Source organism: Lipotes vexillifer, unplaced genomic scaffold, assembly GCF_000442215.2.
Source record: "Lipotes vexillifer unplaced genomic scaffold, Lipotes_vexillifer_v1.1 scaffold229, whole genome shotgun sequence".
Taxonomy (NCBI): Eukaryota; Metazoa; Chordata; class Mammalia; order Artiodactyla; family Lipotidae; genus Lipotes; species Lipotes vexillifer.
Genome location: NW_006771155.1, coordinates 42360 through 57095, shown reverse-complemented (window position 1 = coordinate 57095; position 14736 = coordinate 42360). Strand labels below are relative to the sequence as shown.

Genomic DNA, 14736 nt, shown 5'->3' with positions numbered 1-14736 from the left:
CCCCAACCCGCCGGCCGCACCCTCAGCCCCATTTCACAGACGGGGGACTGAGCTGTACACAGCTAGCTAGTGAGTGACGAAGTGGGACCTTGAGCTCAGGCACTGGCCACCTCTCAACCCGCACCCTTGCTTCCTCTCGCCCGCTGGCGAACGGGGACGGGCGCCGGGGACGGCGGGCTAATTCTGTAGCCGACTTTGCGGGCGTCCTGTTCTCCTGTTGGGGTGTGAACACCCCCGTTGGTGAGGACGGGTGACCTTAGGTCAGAGGGGCTGCCGCGCCCCTTCACAACCACCCAGTGCTTCCTGGATTCCTGGGATCCCCCCTCGCACCCCATCCCCACCTGAGGATGCGCACGATCGTGCCCCGGACCTGTAACAGACACTGACCGTAGTCTGTGCATCTTGTGTCTTCTAGCGAAATAAGTGTCACCATTGTCCACGGACAAACCAAAGTTATTAAGTCTGAATAAGGCCACATCAAGAAACGGCCTTTCTCACCCAGGCCTGTCAGCTCTACCTGGCTACCTGAAGCTTCTCAGCTTTTCTCAGCCTGGGCTTAGCGCTCAGCCCAGCCCGGCCCGCAGAGCCAGGACGGGGGACCAGCGCCACTGCTCCCTCACCTTTTTTTTTTTTTTTTTAACATCTTTATTGGGGTATAATTGCTTTACAATGGTGTGTTAGTTTCTGCTTTATAACAGAGTGAGTCAGTTATACATATATATATGTTCCCATATCTCTTCCCTCTTTGTCTCCCTCCCTCCCACCCTCCCTATCCCACCCCTCCAGACAGCCACAAAGAACCGAGCCGGTTTCCCTGTGCCATGCGGCTGCTTCCCACTGGCTATCTACCTTACGTTTGTTAGTATATATATGTCCATGTCTCTCTCTCGCCCTAACACACCTCACCCTTCCCCCTCCCCATATCCTCAAGTCTGTTCTCCAGTAGGTCTCTGTCTTTATTCCTGTTTTACCCCTAGGTTCTTCATGACATTTTTTTTTCCTTAAATTCCATATATATGTGTTAGCATACGGTATCTGTCCTTCTCTTTCTGACTTACTTCACTCCGTATGACAGACTCTAGATCTATCCACCTCATTACAAATAGCTCAATTTCGTTTCTTTTTATGGCTGAGTAATATTCCATTGTATATATGTGCCACATCTTCTTTATCCATTCATCCGACGACGGGCACTTAGGTTGTTTCCATCTCCGGGCTATTGTAAATAGAGCTGCAATGAACATTTTGGTACATGACTCTTTCTGAATTCTGGTTTCCTCAGGGTATATCCGCAAGTGGCTTTCGGATCACCTCGTTCCCACCAACCTACCGTTTGTTCTGTTCCTCAGGAGCTTATATTTAGCTGTTGCTTTTCTCACATTTTGGGAAGTGCTGACTTGGTGCTTTTCAGGGTGAAGACAGAGGCCTGAAGCATCTCGTATGTTTGGCTCAGCAGTTGGAAAGCTGTGGCATCTAAGGATGTTTCTGAGTTTGGAAAAGGAGGGGAACAAGACTCTGCAGGATAGCCCTGGATGGTCGGGGCAGGGCAAGAGCGGGGGCCTGTCTTCTCCTTTGAAGTAACGAGATCGTGAGCTCCCTGAAGGGCGGTGGCCGTGTCTTATTTCTGAATCCCCAGCACCGTGCAGGGCCTGGCCCAGAAAGTGCTTGAGAAGTAGGACTGGGCAAATGCAGACAGAAGCTGAGCTCACAGGCAGGTGCCAGGCCAGGAATGACTGGGCCCAGGAACCCAGTGTCTTGGGGGTTCAGGGATCCAAGGGCGGCTGCAGCCCAAGCAGGAGGGGACCCCATGGCACCACAGCCCTGGAGCAGACTTTTGGGGGAAATGGGGCATCAGTGGCATGTTTGTACCATGGCTTCCCAGGCTTGGCCTCCCTGGATGGGGAGGCTGCAGGTTGTGCCAGGTGAGCAGCTGTGCCCACGGAGGCCCCGTGTGCTCTGGGGCGGTGGGCAGGGAGCCCTCCTTCTGAGAAGCTGTCTGGGCTGTTTATTTCTGCAGCACCAGTTCTGCTCCAGGGGCTGAAATCCACTGGTGGGGCTCACAACAGTCACCAAGATAAGCAAACAGCAGAGGAAGCCTGGATCACAGCTGGCTCCCTTTTGGGGATGGCCCTGAAGGAGGTGTGTCGGCCCTCAAAGGGTGGTCTCATGGGGATGGGTAGAGGCAGGGAGCCGACAAAGGACCCTTGGGGTGGCTGTACACGTAGAGATTCACGCAGCCACTTGTTATGTGTAATTAGATTGAGCTAATTTCCTTCTGTGACACAGAGCCGGAGACCCAAGCTTCCCAAAAACCATTGCCTCATTTTGCGTAAATGTCATCATGGCACGGCTGCCCTGGGAAGAAAGAATATTTTTGAGATGTTCCTGGGCCCCTACATGGATTGTGTTCCTTTCCTTCGTCGTTAAAGTCAGTCTAACGCCAAGGTCTCCAGGAGCCCACGCAGAGGTGACGCTGCATTTACGTATCAGTCCACAGATGCACAGGAAGGTGATTTTTGTGGATAAATCTAACACCTGAGTGAGGGAGGCTGAGGGCTCAGATGAGGGAGCCCCCGGGGCCCCAGCATCTCTGCTCAGGAAACTGCCACAATCACTGATCTAGGTTTGTCCCAGAGGGGAAATGACAGAAACGGAGAAATAAACCCAGGGCAGCCGAGTTCCACTTTTCTTTTTTAAAAAATTAATCATTATTATATATTTTAGCATTTATTTTAATTTTTTAATTTTTGGCTGCGTTGGGTCTTCGCGGCGGTGCGCGGGCTTCTCATAGCGGTGGCTTCTCTTGTTGTGGAGCACGGGCTCTAGGCATGCGGGCTCAGTGGTTGTGGCTGGCAGGCTCTAGAGCGCAGGCTCAGTAGCTGTGGTGCACGGGCTTAGTTGCTCCACAGCATGTGGGATGCTCCCGGACCAGGCTCGAACCTGTGTCCCCTGCATTGGCAGGTGGGTTCTTAACCACTGAGCCACCAGGGAAGCCCCTGAGTTCCACTTTGAGTCGCTGTCCTTGAGTGACTCTGTGAAAGTAGGCAGCCCTCCGAGAAGGGGCCTGATAAATGTTGAGGAACAAAAGAGAATGACTGTGCACTTTATTTTTCTTTTACATCTTTATTGGAGTATAATTGCTTTACATTATTGTGTTAGTTTCTGCTGTGTAACAAAGTGAATCAGCTCTACATATACATATATCCCCATATCTCCTCCCTCTGCGTCTCCCTCCCTCCCTCCCTCCCTATCCCACCCCTCTAGGTGGTCACAAAGCAGCGAGCTGATCTCCCTGTGCCATGCGGCTGCTTCCCACTAGCTGTTTTACATTTGGTAGTGCATATATGTCCATGCCACTCTCTCACTTCGTTCCACCTCACCCTTCCCCCTCCCTGCATCTTCTCTTCTTTGCAAGATGAGAATATGGCACAAAGACCATATTCTGGACCCCCGGGCAGGCAGCGGCAGCCTCCCCACCGTCCTGGCTCCTGCAGGCCTGGCCTCACCCTCCACGCAGTCTCTCTTCTCCAGCTGTCTGGCTGCTGTCTTCACGGGGGACCAGCTGTTGTAGACGCTCGGGTGTCCCCCAGGGCAGTGTTTACCTGGGTCAGGCTCCCTAGAAGAACGGCCTGGCTGGAGGGACCGATGGCCATGCCGTCGCCGGAGTCCTGCCCTTCCCCCGACGGCTGGACACTGTGATGGCCCCTCGGAGCCTCTGTTCTGCTCATCTGCCCTCTGGCTCTCGCAGTGACCGTGGGATGCCTGCAGGTTGGGCTCTGAGCACAGCGACCTCCCACAGTCCTCTCCCACATGTAGGTTTCTGGAGGTGCTGCAGTTTGCTGTGCTAGAAAGATCGATGATGGAGTCAGATCTTAGGAGTGAACAGGCCAATAGGAAATGCCCCCAGCTTCCCGAGGCGGCGTCTCCGTGTCTCGCATACCGAGGACCACACACGTCATTCTGTGACGCGCTGGCGTTTCTCCACGTGACGACATTGGCCCCTGTGATGGCCACGTGCTTGTATCATCAGGAAGATGGCCTGTGGCCGTCCAGCTCCTTCCTCCACTGTGCTGCCCATGCCCCCCTGCCAGGCCATCATGCCTCTGTCCTCTCCTAGTCTGGATTTCACAGAAACATATGCATATGACTTAGGACTGGAAGGGACCTCGGGGAGTAGTTGGTATGCCTGTCATGCAACTAGTTTTACGTTGCCTTCATGTACATTTTCTCATTTCCTTATAAAGACTGTCGTCCACCCCGTGGACAGCACGGACACGGACACTAACACCAGGGTCTGGGGAGCACCAGCGACTTGAAGGTCATGCTGACTCCACTCTATGCCCTCCTTGGAGTTGCAAACCCCTGGCCCTTCTCATCCTCTCCCTCCTTGGATCAGCTCCAGCCTCCGGTGTTAAATGCCTCAGCACACCTCGGTCCAGCCTTGGCCGTCCTGGGATGGGGCTGCGGGAGCAGCAGTCTGGCTCGAAGCCTCCTGACTTGAACGGGAGTTTGCGTAGCAGCAGCTGGTTCTCCTGAGCCCCGTTCCAGCTGGGAAGTCTGGAGGCCTTTGCATAAATGCCCCACCGTGGGGTCCAGGGCAGGGGCAGCCCAAACGCAGACGGTCTGGAATCATCTTTGGCCACGGGTCATCCTTGGCGAGCCTGAAACCGGCTAAGCACACGTGAAGCCCTGGTTGTAACCCTAAGTATGGCTAATGATTTCATTTCGAAATCCTCAGTCACTCTTTGGCGCATGTGTCCGTTGGCCCAGATGCCCGGGACTCTGACCAACCTTCTCACACAGACAGACTCTCCCACGGACCTCGGCTCAGTGAGGTCTGTGTGCTCGGGACACCCTCCTTGGACAGTTTTCCAGTGTGAGGATGAAATGCCCAGGACCCGGCAAGGGGAAAGGCCGTGTCTTGGGACTCTCCACTGTGGGTGTTCACAAACTCAAGATTAAAGGAAGGTCCCTTGTTCCCCCAGGCCAGGTCATCACTGACCATCTGCTCCCCGTGGTCTGATAGGGATTTAGTTCAACCTCAGGAAGCCAACTCTGCTGTCCCCCGCCCCCTGGGAGGCCAGATAAAGGGTGGCAGGAAGGGCAGAGTCCAACCTGTTTTGAAGACCTGGTCAGCCAGGAGGTCACAGGTGAAGGACACTGGTTTGTGGTGCTGCTCCCTGACGCCAGTGGGAGTGGGCCGTCTGGTGGTGGACGGTGACTAGGGCCAGCTTGGGGGTGTTAAATTCCTGTGGGGGCAGCTAAGTGAGCTGGGGCAGAGAAGCAGTTAGGAGTGAGGCGCTTCTGCCAGCCCGGGAAGGGGTGGGCCAGTGCGGTGTGCGTCTCTGGCTGCAGAGAGCGAGGAGGGGCCGGCAGGGGGGCCAGCAGGGGCCTCAGACGTGGCTCGAAGGGAACCCGTGGGCAGTCTACATCGGGCGGGGACATCCCGGCCGTGCCAACACCACGCTGAGCTGCTGATTGGCAGGAGGGTGACGAGGGTCCGCTTCCAGATCTCTGGCAGAGTGCTGACGCCCAACCCTCAGCCCTCGATTTAAAACAGAGGAGACATCGTTGCTCCTCCAGGGCAAGACGTCTTTGCCCAGAGCCAAGAGACTCAAGCTGGTCTTCTCCCCACACATGAGAAGTTGGTGTCGTTATGGGGCCAGATGCTCTGGTCTACAAAACTTAGCCAACTTGTAGGAGGCTGGGATGCTTCTAGGGGGTTATTGAGGCAGGAGACCCTTTTTAATTGTGTGCTGATGAAGAGATTCAGCTCTTCCTATCTTCTTAATGGGTTGCAACAGCAGGGTTGGAACTCTGGCCATCACCAGTGGCCCCTGTGTTCGCAGCTTTGTGGATGGACTTTGGAACCAGAAGGATGCTGAGGCTGGGGGAGGGGCGGCCTGGGGCGGGGGAGAGACTCCTTTATGCATCAGTGGGCTGGGTGCTCCATGGAATACCCGTTTCAAGGTTTCAGATACACAAGAACCTCCCCACCCCCCGGCTGCCCACCTCCTCCCCCTAAATCCACTCCTGCACTTGCGACCTGAGAGGCTCTGGTTCGGGCTAAGCCTTCTTTCGCTGATAGATAGTAAGGTCCCGGTGAGGCCATGGGTTAGATCCATTTCACCTGCCTTCACTAATCAAGGTCGTTTTAAGGCTCCCTTGTCCTCCAAGAAGCACGCAGCCTCAAGAGTAAGATGTTTGCCCGAGGTGTTTCCCGGGAACCTGGAGTCAGCTGACTCAACCAGCTCAGTTTAGTTGCAGCTGAGCTGGTTAAGACTGGGTGGGACCACCCACCGCCCAACTGGGCCTGCGCGCGCAGCCGCTCTGTTACCGTCTGAGGCTGGTAGCGGAGTTACGCCTGCGCAGAACGCCCGTGTCACACCTTTTCCTGATCACCCTTTCCCCGCTCTCTGCGCAAACTCTCTGCTGCCCACTTAAGCATCTCAGCAGCCAGGCGTGCTGTGCCTCGGACTAACAGACCTGGCTGGGGACGCTAGAAGTCCTTTCTTCCCTCTCACGGGCCTTCGCAGCTTGGAAGAGCTGGTACGAAACTTTCCAGGTGAGCTTCTGTACGGTGACGGCGCCAGGGGGCTGGATGCTCGAGGGCAGAGGTGGCGGTCCGCCGAGGGGGTGGGAGAGCAGAGAAGGGCCACAGCCTCCACGTGATGTCCATCTAATCTCCATCGGCCTCACAGTCTGTCTGGGCTGACCTGGGCCTTGCCATGTCTCTCCTTAGGCCCAGCAGAGGTGGGATGGCATGACTCCGGGCCTCCTGCTACACCTCCAGCCCCACTTGAAACCCCAAAGGGTAAGTTGTTCCAAGGAGACCGAGGTATAGACCGTCCTCAGCTTAGGGCCGAGGTGTGCTCAGAGCGCTGTTTGTTAATGAGGTTACTTCCCTATAGCAGCAGTGCTCTGCTCGGGGGTGATCTGGGGTCTTGGGTCCGCCCGCAAAGGCTTGACTGAGCCACGAGGTGTCCGGTACAGTTTGGACAGTGGTCCTGGGCCCCGAGCTTTCCTCAGGAGCTCAGCTCCATAGGGGCAGGAGCAGGGCCCTTCCTGGGGAGAGCTTGGGCAACGGAGCGGAGGGAGAAGGGGAAAGAAAGGGCAGGGTGTGTGTGTGTGTGTGTTGGCTGGGGTACGGGGTTGGGGGAAGCCGGTCTCACAGCAGGTGCTTGGGGCTGCTCCAGGGACAGAATTGGGCAGGATCAGAGGTGGACCCTCACCAGAAGGTACAGGGCAGCTCCCAGGTCTGCTGGAGGTCTGTGCCCTTCAGTGCTTCAGGATTTGGTGTCCCTTTAAATCTGGTGATTATTTTTCCTACTTAAAAAAAAAGTTATAATTCACATACAGTAAAATGAAACTTTTAAAAAATTGAAGTATAGGTGGTTTACAGTGTTTTGTTAATTTCTGCTGTAGAGCAAAGTGATTCCGTTATACATATGTACATTCTTTTTTTAATATTCTTTTCCATTATGGTTTATCATAGGACACTGAATATATTTCTCTGTGCTATACAGTAGGACCTTGTTGTTTATCCATTCTCTGTATAATAGTTTACACCTGCTAACTCCAATCTCCCTCCCGCATCCCATCCCCCAATCCCATCCCCCAATCCCCCTCCCCCTTGGCAACCACAAGTCTGTTCTGTATGTCTGTGATTCTGTTTCATAGATAGGTTCATTTGTGTCATATTTTAGATTCCACATATAAGTGATATTATTTGGTATTTGTCTTTCTCTTTCTGACTTACTTAGTGTGATAATCTCTAGGTCCATCCATGTTGCTGCAAATGGCATTATTTTGTTCTTTTTTACGGCTAAGTATTCCATCATATCAGTATATATGTACCGCATCTTTATCCATTCATCTGTCGATGGACATTTAGGTTGCTTCCATGTCTTGGCTATTGTGAATAGTGCTGCTGTGAACATAGGGGTACATTTATCTTTTAGAATTATAGTTTTCTCCAGATATATGCCCAGGAGTGAGATTGCTGGATCATACGGTAACTATTTTTAGTTTTCTGAGGAACCTCCGTACTGTTCTCCATAGTGGCTGCGCCAATTTATATTCCCACTGTTGTGTAAGAGGGTTCGCTTTTCTCCATACCCTCTCCAGCATAAAATGAATCCTTTTAGTGGACAGTTCTGTGAGTTTTGATGTAATGTATACAGTTGTGTAACCATTATCACAATCAAGAACATTTCATCACACCCTCACTCCAGGTACACAATAGTTTTTGTAACTGTTATGAATGATTTTACTATTTATTTCTAAATTGGCTAACAGAGGTGAAGAACATTATATTAAATTTTGTGAGTTAATATTTTATCTTGCAGTATTGGTGAAGTCTCTTATTAGTTATAATTCCTGTTGAATTTTCTAGGTAGATTAACCATCTGCAAATAAAGACAGTTTTATCTCTTCTCTTCAAATTCTTTTAGCTCTTATTTCCTTTTCTTGTCTCAGTGATTGCCAGGATCTCCAGATTTATATTAAGTAGTCATGATGACGGTAGGCATTTCTAAACTTTAAGGGAATATTTAGGTTTTTCTATTAGGTGTAATGTTTTTGTTGACTAAATATGTTGATTTTTTGATATTTAGATTTTGTTAAAATAAGAAAGTACTTTTATATTCCTAGCTTTTTGAGATTTAAAAAAAATAAAAATCATCCATAGGTGTTGAATGTCATCTGGTACTTTTCTGCATTTATTATCATAATAAGCTGATTTTCTTTTGCCTTTAATTCTTAGTACCTTAGCCCTTAATGTTACTGCTTTTCTGATCCTAACTTATGCTTAAATTTCTAGAATAAACTTTTCTTGTTGCTGTTGCATCATCAGTACCTATTGGATTTGGTTGTCTGATATTTTGTTAGGGTTCATAAGTATAAAGAACTGTTAGCTTTTCTTGTACTCTCCTTATCCAGTTTCAGAATCAAGCATATGATGGGGATTATCTATTCCTTGGAAGTTTGGTATATTGCACCCACGATACCTGTCTTAGTCAGTCTGGGCAGCTGTAACAAAAATACCATAGACTGGATGGCTTGAACAACATTTATTTCTCATAGTTCTGGAAGGTGGGAAGTCCAAGATCAAGGTGCCAGTGGATTCAGTGTCTGGTGAGGACCTGCTTCCTGGTTCATAGACCACTGTCTTCTTGCTTTACCCTCAAATGGCTGAAAGTGAGTGAGGGAGCTCTCTGGGGTCTGTTTTGTAAGGTCACTAATCCCATTCATGAGGGCTCCATCCGCATGACCTAATCACCTCCCAAAGCCCCACCTCCTAATACCTTCATATTAAGGGTTAGTTTCAACACATGAGTTCTGGGAGGACACAAACATTCAGTCCACAGCAATACCCTTTGCGTCTGGGTACTTTTTGGAATGTTTAATTCAATTTCCCTAATAATTATCGGTCTATTCAATATTCCTCTTTTTTCTTGTGCCATTTCAAAAGAATTTTTATTGAGTTAAAATGGACATACAACATTATATTATTTTCTGGTGTACAACAGTATGATTTGATATTTGTATATATTGCAAAATGATCACGATAAGTGTAGTTAACATCTTTTACCATGTAGTTACAAATTTTGCTTGTGATGAGGACTTTTAAGACCTACTCTCTTAGCAGCTTGCAAATATGCAACACAGGATTATTAACCATAGTCACCGTGCTGTACATTATTCCATCACCAATGATTTATTTATTTTATAACAAGAAGTTTGTGCCTTTTGACCCCCTTCATCCATCTTGCCCACCTCCCATTTTTTTAATCTTATATTTTTCCAGAAATGTATTTTGTCTAGATTTTCTACATTTGTTAAAGCTGAGTACTTAATATTTTTACTATTATTATATCTCTGTTGTGTCATAGTTGATCATCTTTTTATTTCAGCGTTTATTTGATTTGCATTGTCTCTTTTTTTCTTGAACAGTTGTGCCAGAGGTATATATACCCGATTAGACATATTTATATTTTGATTTGTTCCTAATAGCCAAAGCAGATCCAATGTTCCTTAAAAATTAGCCAGACCTTTCCCACCTACTGGTAGTTCTTGTTCTCTTTTCAGTTTTCAGTTTTGGGGAATTTTCCAAAAATACTTCTAAGTTTTGGGCAACTTTCCAAACCAGATAATTTCCTGGGCATCACATTAAAGAGTTGGAACTATATAAATTAAATGTGGTTTAATATACTATATGATAGAAAAGATATACCAAATTCCTTATCTCACCATCCATCCCCATAATTCAGGGAGATTAGGATCTGGGGGAAATCAGGTTACTATCAAATAATCACATGGATATGAAAATTACAGCAGTGGTAAGATTTAAGGAGTGGGGAAAGACTATGAGAGGTGATACAGGAAGCACTGACTCAATCACGACAGTCAAGGAAAGATTCTCTGAGTAAGTGATAGGAGTTAACCTGGTGAGCAGGGGAAGGAACAGCATTTCCTATAGAAGGAACAGCATGAACAAAGGTCCTGAGGCCAGGAGCCAATGAATGAGGAGAAGGACTAAATCAATAAATTCCAGGATTCCTGCAGTCAAGTCTGAAACAGTGATGTTGGTTGTATATTTAGACAGAGAAGTGTTGAGAAAAAGTCTTATGTTATAAACTAAAAGGGATATGCATTAAAGTTGGAAAAAACCAAAAGACAAATTGAAAGAAAGATAAAAAATCTTATTTGCATCCTGAGAAAAATAACTGCAAAGAAATATTTTTTTGAGGAGAAAAATCATTTCTTTATTTTTTAAATTTGTATTTCATATTGGAGTATAGTTGATTTACAGTGTTGTGTTAGTTTCAGGTGGATAGCAAAGTGACTCAGTTATACATATATATGTATCTATCATGCCCTTAGGAAACTCTCCCCTTTCACTCACTACAAATGCCATCACAAAAATATCTTTGGAAGGGTTAGAAATTGCTCCTACATTGATTTGAAATAATCAAAACTCAAAATGTTGCAGGTTAAAATTAAAAATAATTTAAAATGATTCTTTGGGATGATTTAACCCAAGGTAACATGTTAGATCCAGAGTAAAATTTGTCCAGTTTTCCCATCGTTGCATATTGAAGATGAATATATTTTCAACTTATAAAATAGTCTTTGATTTTCATTTAATTTGAGTAAAGAAGAACTGATTAGTTAAGTTTCAAAATGCAACAACCAGCCTTCCCCAAGAGCACAAACTCAGCTGTGTGCATGCACTGGCACTTCTGTCTGCATCATGCCATATACCAGCTTTTTGGTTGAAAGATAATATCCACCAACACTAAATATCTCTTGACATGAATAAGCTGCAGGTTTGCCTAAAGGGTACAAACTTCAGTTGCCCCTGAAGTGGGCAATATGTGAGTGTCGGCTACAAATCTGAACCAAAAAAGAGGCAAGAAATTGAGATGACGTAATTTACAGCTTCTTTTCCAAAGAAGTCGATGCAAGATAATTTGTTCATCTTAATGGCATTTTAATAGATTCTTTCCATGACAGATATTGCAAACCAGAACATTAAACACTGAAGAAGCCTTATTATGACTGTGGATTTAGTAATGTGACAGACAAATGGCCTTGGTTATAAAACCTGAGATTGCTTCATTTGGTTTTGCAACATATGGAATTCTTCTCGGCAAACCACTACACGTGCACCATGCCTTTCTAATTAAAACTAATGATTCCCTTTGTCACCATTTATTCCATCATTTCCTGGTGCAGAAACCTTCACAGCATCCTAGGATAAAGGCCATCAGGCTCTTGTAGGACCCTAATAGATGAACAGTCTATATGCTTTCCCTGAATGTAACTTGTGCCTTCCTACCTCTGTAGTTTATGAAATGCTTCCTGGAAAGTTCTTTCTTTCTTCCATCTTGGCCTGCTGAAATCCTTGCAATTCCTTCAGGATCATCTCAGATGCACCGTGCGTTCTGCAAGATTTACCTGGGCTTCCTAATTATAATATGCCTCCCAAACTGGGTTTTTCAGAAGACAATTCTGTGATCATATAAGGAGGCTGCTTCCTGGAGAGTCACAAAACAAAAGCAGCATCTTAAATGCTCTGAGAAGTTGTATAGTAAAGACATCTGTTAATTTTTGTTCAGGTCAGCAGTTCCTAAACTTATTTGACCGTGGAAGTTCCCCCCCCCCCCAAATGGCATTCATTAACATCCCAGTGAGCTGACTTTGAGAAATGCTAGACTGAGTTCCCAGTTCTCAGGTCCTTATTTATTCATTCACTTAGTCAACAAATATTTATTGACAATCTACTAAGTGTAGAGAGGGATAAAATAATGACTCAGGCTTAGAGCCTTGAGGGAAGCTCAAAGTGTAGCGGGGGAACTAAGACAGTAATGGCCGTCCAAGGTCAGCTGTATCACATGTGCTGAGACAGGCACTGATGAGATGCCATGGAGTCTCGGGGGATGGAAAATATTCTTTCACCCCAGGGAGTATGTCAGTCTGGGTTCTTCAAGAAGTGGATTCCAAGACAGGACTAATCGTGCAAGGATTGATTCGGGGGTATCAGCTCTGAGAAAACAGGGAGGGAGCAGAGAAAACCTGGGAGAGCCGCCAAGCCCCCCTTCAGCCCGACCCCTGAGTGAAGGAAAGAGGAATGGAGGGTTGAGGGGAAGAGAGGGCAGCCCAAGGAAGTTTTGGCCTGGCCATCAGGAGTCCTCTCCCCAGCGCCAGCCTCAGAGCTGTCCTGAGGCTCCCGTCACACTCAGTCATGGCCGGGAGCAACCCAGGGGCAACGTGGCCTCCACACGGGGACGGCAGTGAGGTCCAGAGTGAAGCCACGGGTCTGGAGGTCAACCCTGTCATGGCAGGTGCGCGAGGTGTGTTCCCACGGCTGCAGCTGGGAATTGGGGCGGGGTGTGTGTGTGTGTTGTGGGGGGGCTTTGTTCACAGGCTGGCCCTGGTGCTTGACCTTGCTGTAAATTTAGAACGTGGGGATGGGAGGGAAGAGTGTTCCAGGTAAGATGAGTAGTAAGTAACACAGAAGCAGGAAAGTATGGAATTGCCCATGGAAAACAGAGCATTTCATTTATGATTAGAATTTAAGGTGTGGGACAGCTGTTAAAAGTTGTCAGCGTGGATTCTGGGGTCAGGCAGCCTCGCTAGACTCTCAGCTGCTCTCTGAAGTTGGATAAGCCCCTTAACATCTCTTTCTTCCAAACGTGGGAATAGTGATGGGGTGCTTGTGTCATTCCAACAACAACCAATTCTCTGATCCTTTGAAACCAACTAGGTACCCTGCAATTCAATTCGATTCTGCCAGTGATGACCCCGAGTGAGCACAGACCCCAAAGGTGAGGGCTCCGTACCACTTAAGTGACTGCCTGCATTAGGAAAGCAGCTGCCAGTGAGGTCCCCAGCCTACTTGTATGTCTGCCCAGCTGGCTGTAAATTCAGGGCTTTCCACACTCCGCACTCAGCTTTGATAAGTCACTAGAATAACTCACAGAACTCAGAATGGAGCTTTACTTACAATGACCACTTTTTTTTTTTTTTTTTTTTTTTTTTTTTTATACAAAGGATGCAACTTAGGGACAGTCAAATGGGAGAGATGCATCGGGCAAGGTTTGGGGGTAGGGTGTGGTACAGGGCTTCCATCCTTTCTCCAGGCACAGCTACTCTCCCAACATGATCAATACGTTTACCAACCTAGAAGCTCCCCAAACCTCATCATTCACTGTCATTGAGGCTTCGTTACGTAGGCAGGATTGATTACATCGTTGAATATTGGTGACTGAACTCAACTTCCAGACCAACTCCCCCACTGGAGGTCAGGGCATGGGGTGGATGTCCTAGCCCTCTAATAGTGTGCATGGTTGTTCTGGCTTGGCCAGCCTTGCCCTTGAAACTACCTAAGGACCCACCTTAAATCACCTTGTTAGTATAAACACAGGTGTGGATTAAAGGGGATTGTTATGAATAGCAAAAGACGCCCCAGTCACTCAGGAGTAATGTAATGTTTATATAAAATACACATAACATGAACTGTTCCATTTTGACCATTTTTAACTGTACGGTTCAGTGGTGTTAAATACATGCACATTGCTGTGCAGTCATCCCCACCCATCCATCCCTGTAACTCTCTTCGGCTTATAAAACTGAAACTCTACACCCGTGGAACAACTCCCCTTTCTCCTCTTTCCCAGACCCTGTCAACCACCATTATATTTTCTGTCCTTATGATTTTGATTAAGTAATTCCTATCAGTGGGATCATACAGCATTTGTCTTTTTTGTGACTTAGCATAATGTCCTCAGGTTCATCTCTGACATGGCATATTGCAAAATTTATTTACTTTTTAAGGCTAAGTAATATTTCATATGTATCGACCAGATTTTGCTTATCCGTTCATCCATCGGTGGACACTTGGGTTGCTTCCATGTGTTAGCTCTTGTGAATAATACTGCTATGAATGTGGGTGTGCAGATATCTCTTTGAGACTTTGCTTTCAGTTCTTTTGGGTATATGCCCAGAAATGGAATTGCTGGAACTAATGGTAATTCTATGTATAATTTTTTGAGGAACCAATATACTGTTTTTCATAGTGGCTATACCATTTTACATTTCCACAAAGAGTGCACAAGGGTTGCAGTTTTTCCACATCCTTGACAGGCTTGGTATTCTTAAAAAAAAAAAAATAGTAGCCATCCTATTGGGTGGGAGGCGATACCTCGTTATAGTTTTTTTTTTTTTTTTTTT

The 14736-nt window shown here is 47.3% G+C and overlaps 1 protein-coding gene across 1 annotated transcript in view; it reads right to left on the bottom strand.

The window, feature by feature from the left end:
* The window catches only part of ZEB1 (zinc finger E-box binding homeobox 1), a 57377-nt gene that overhangs the window by 2167 nt on the left and 40474 nt on the right, over window positions 1-14736 (bottom strand). Inside the window, 1 exon segment of the mRNA XM_007472241.1 lies at window positions 125-214. Within this exon segment, the coding sequence (XP_007472303.1) occupies window positions 125-214 (90 nt within the window).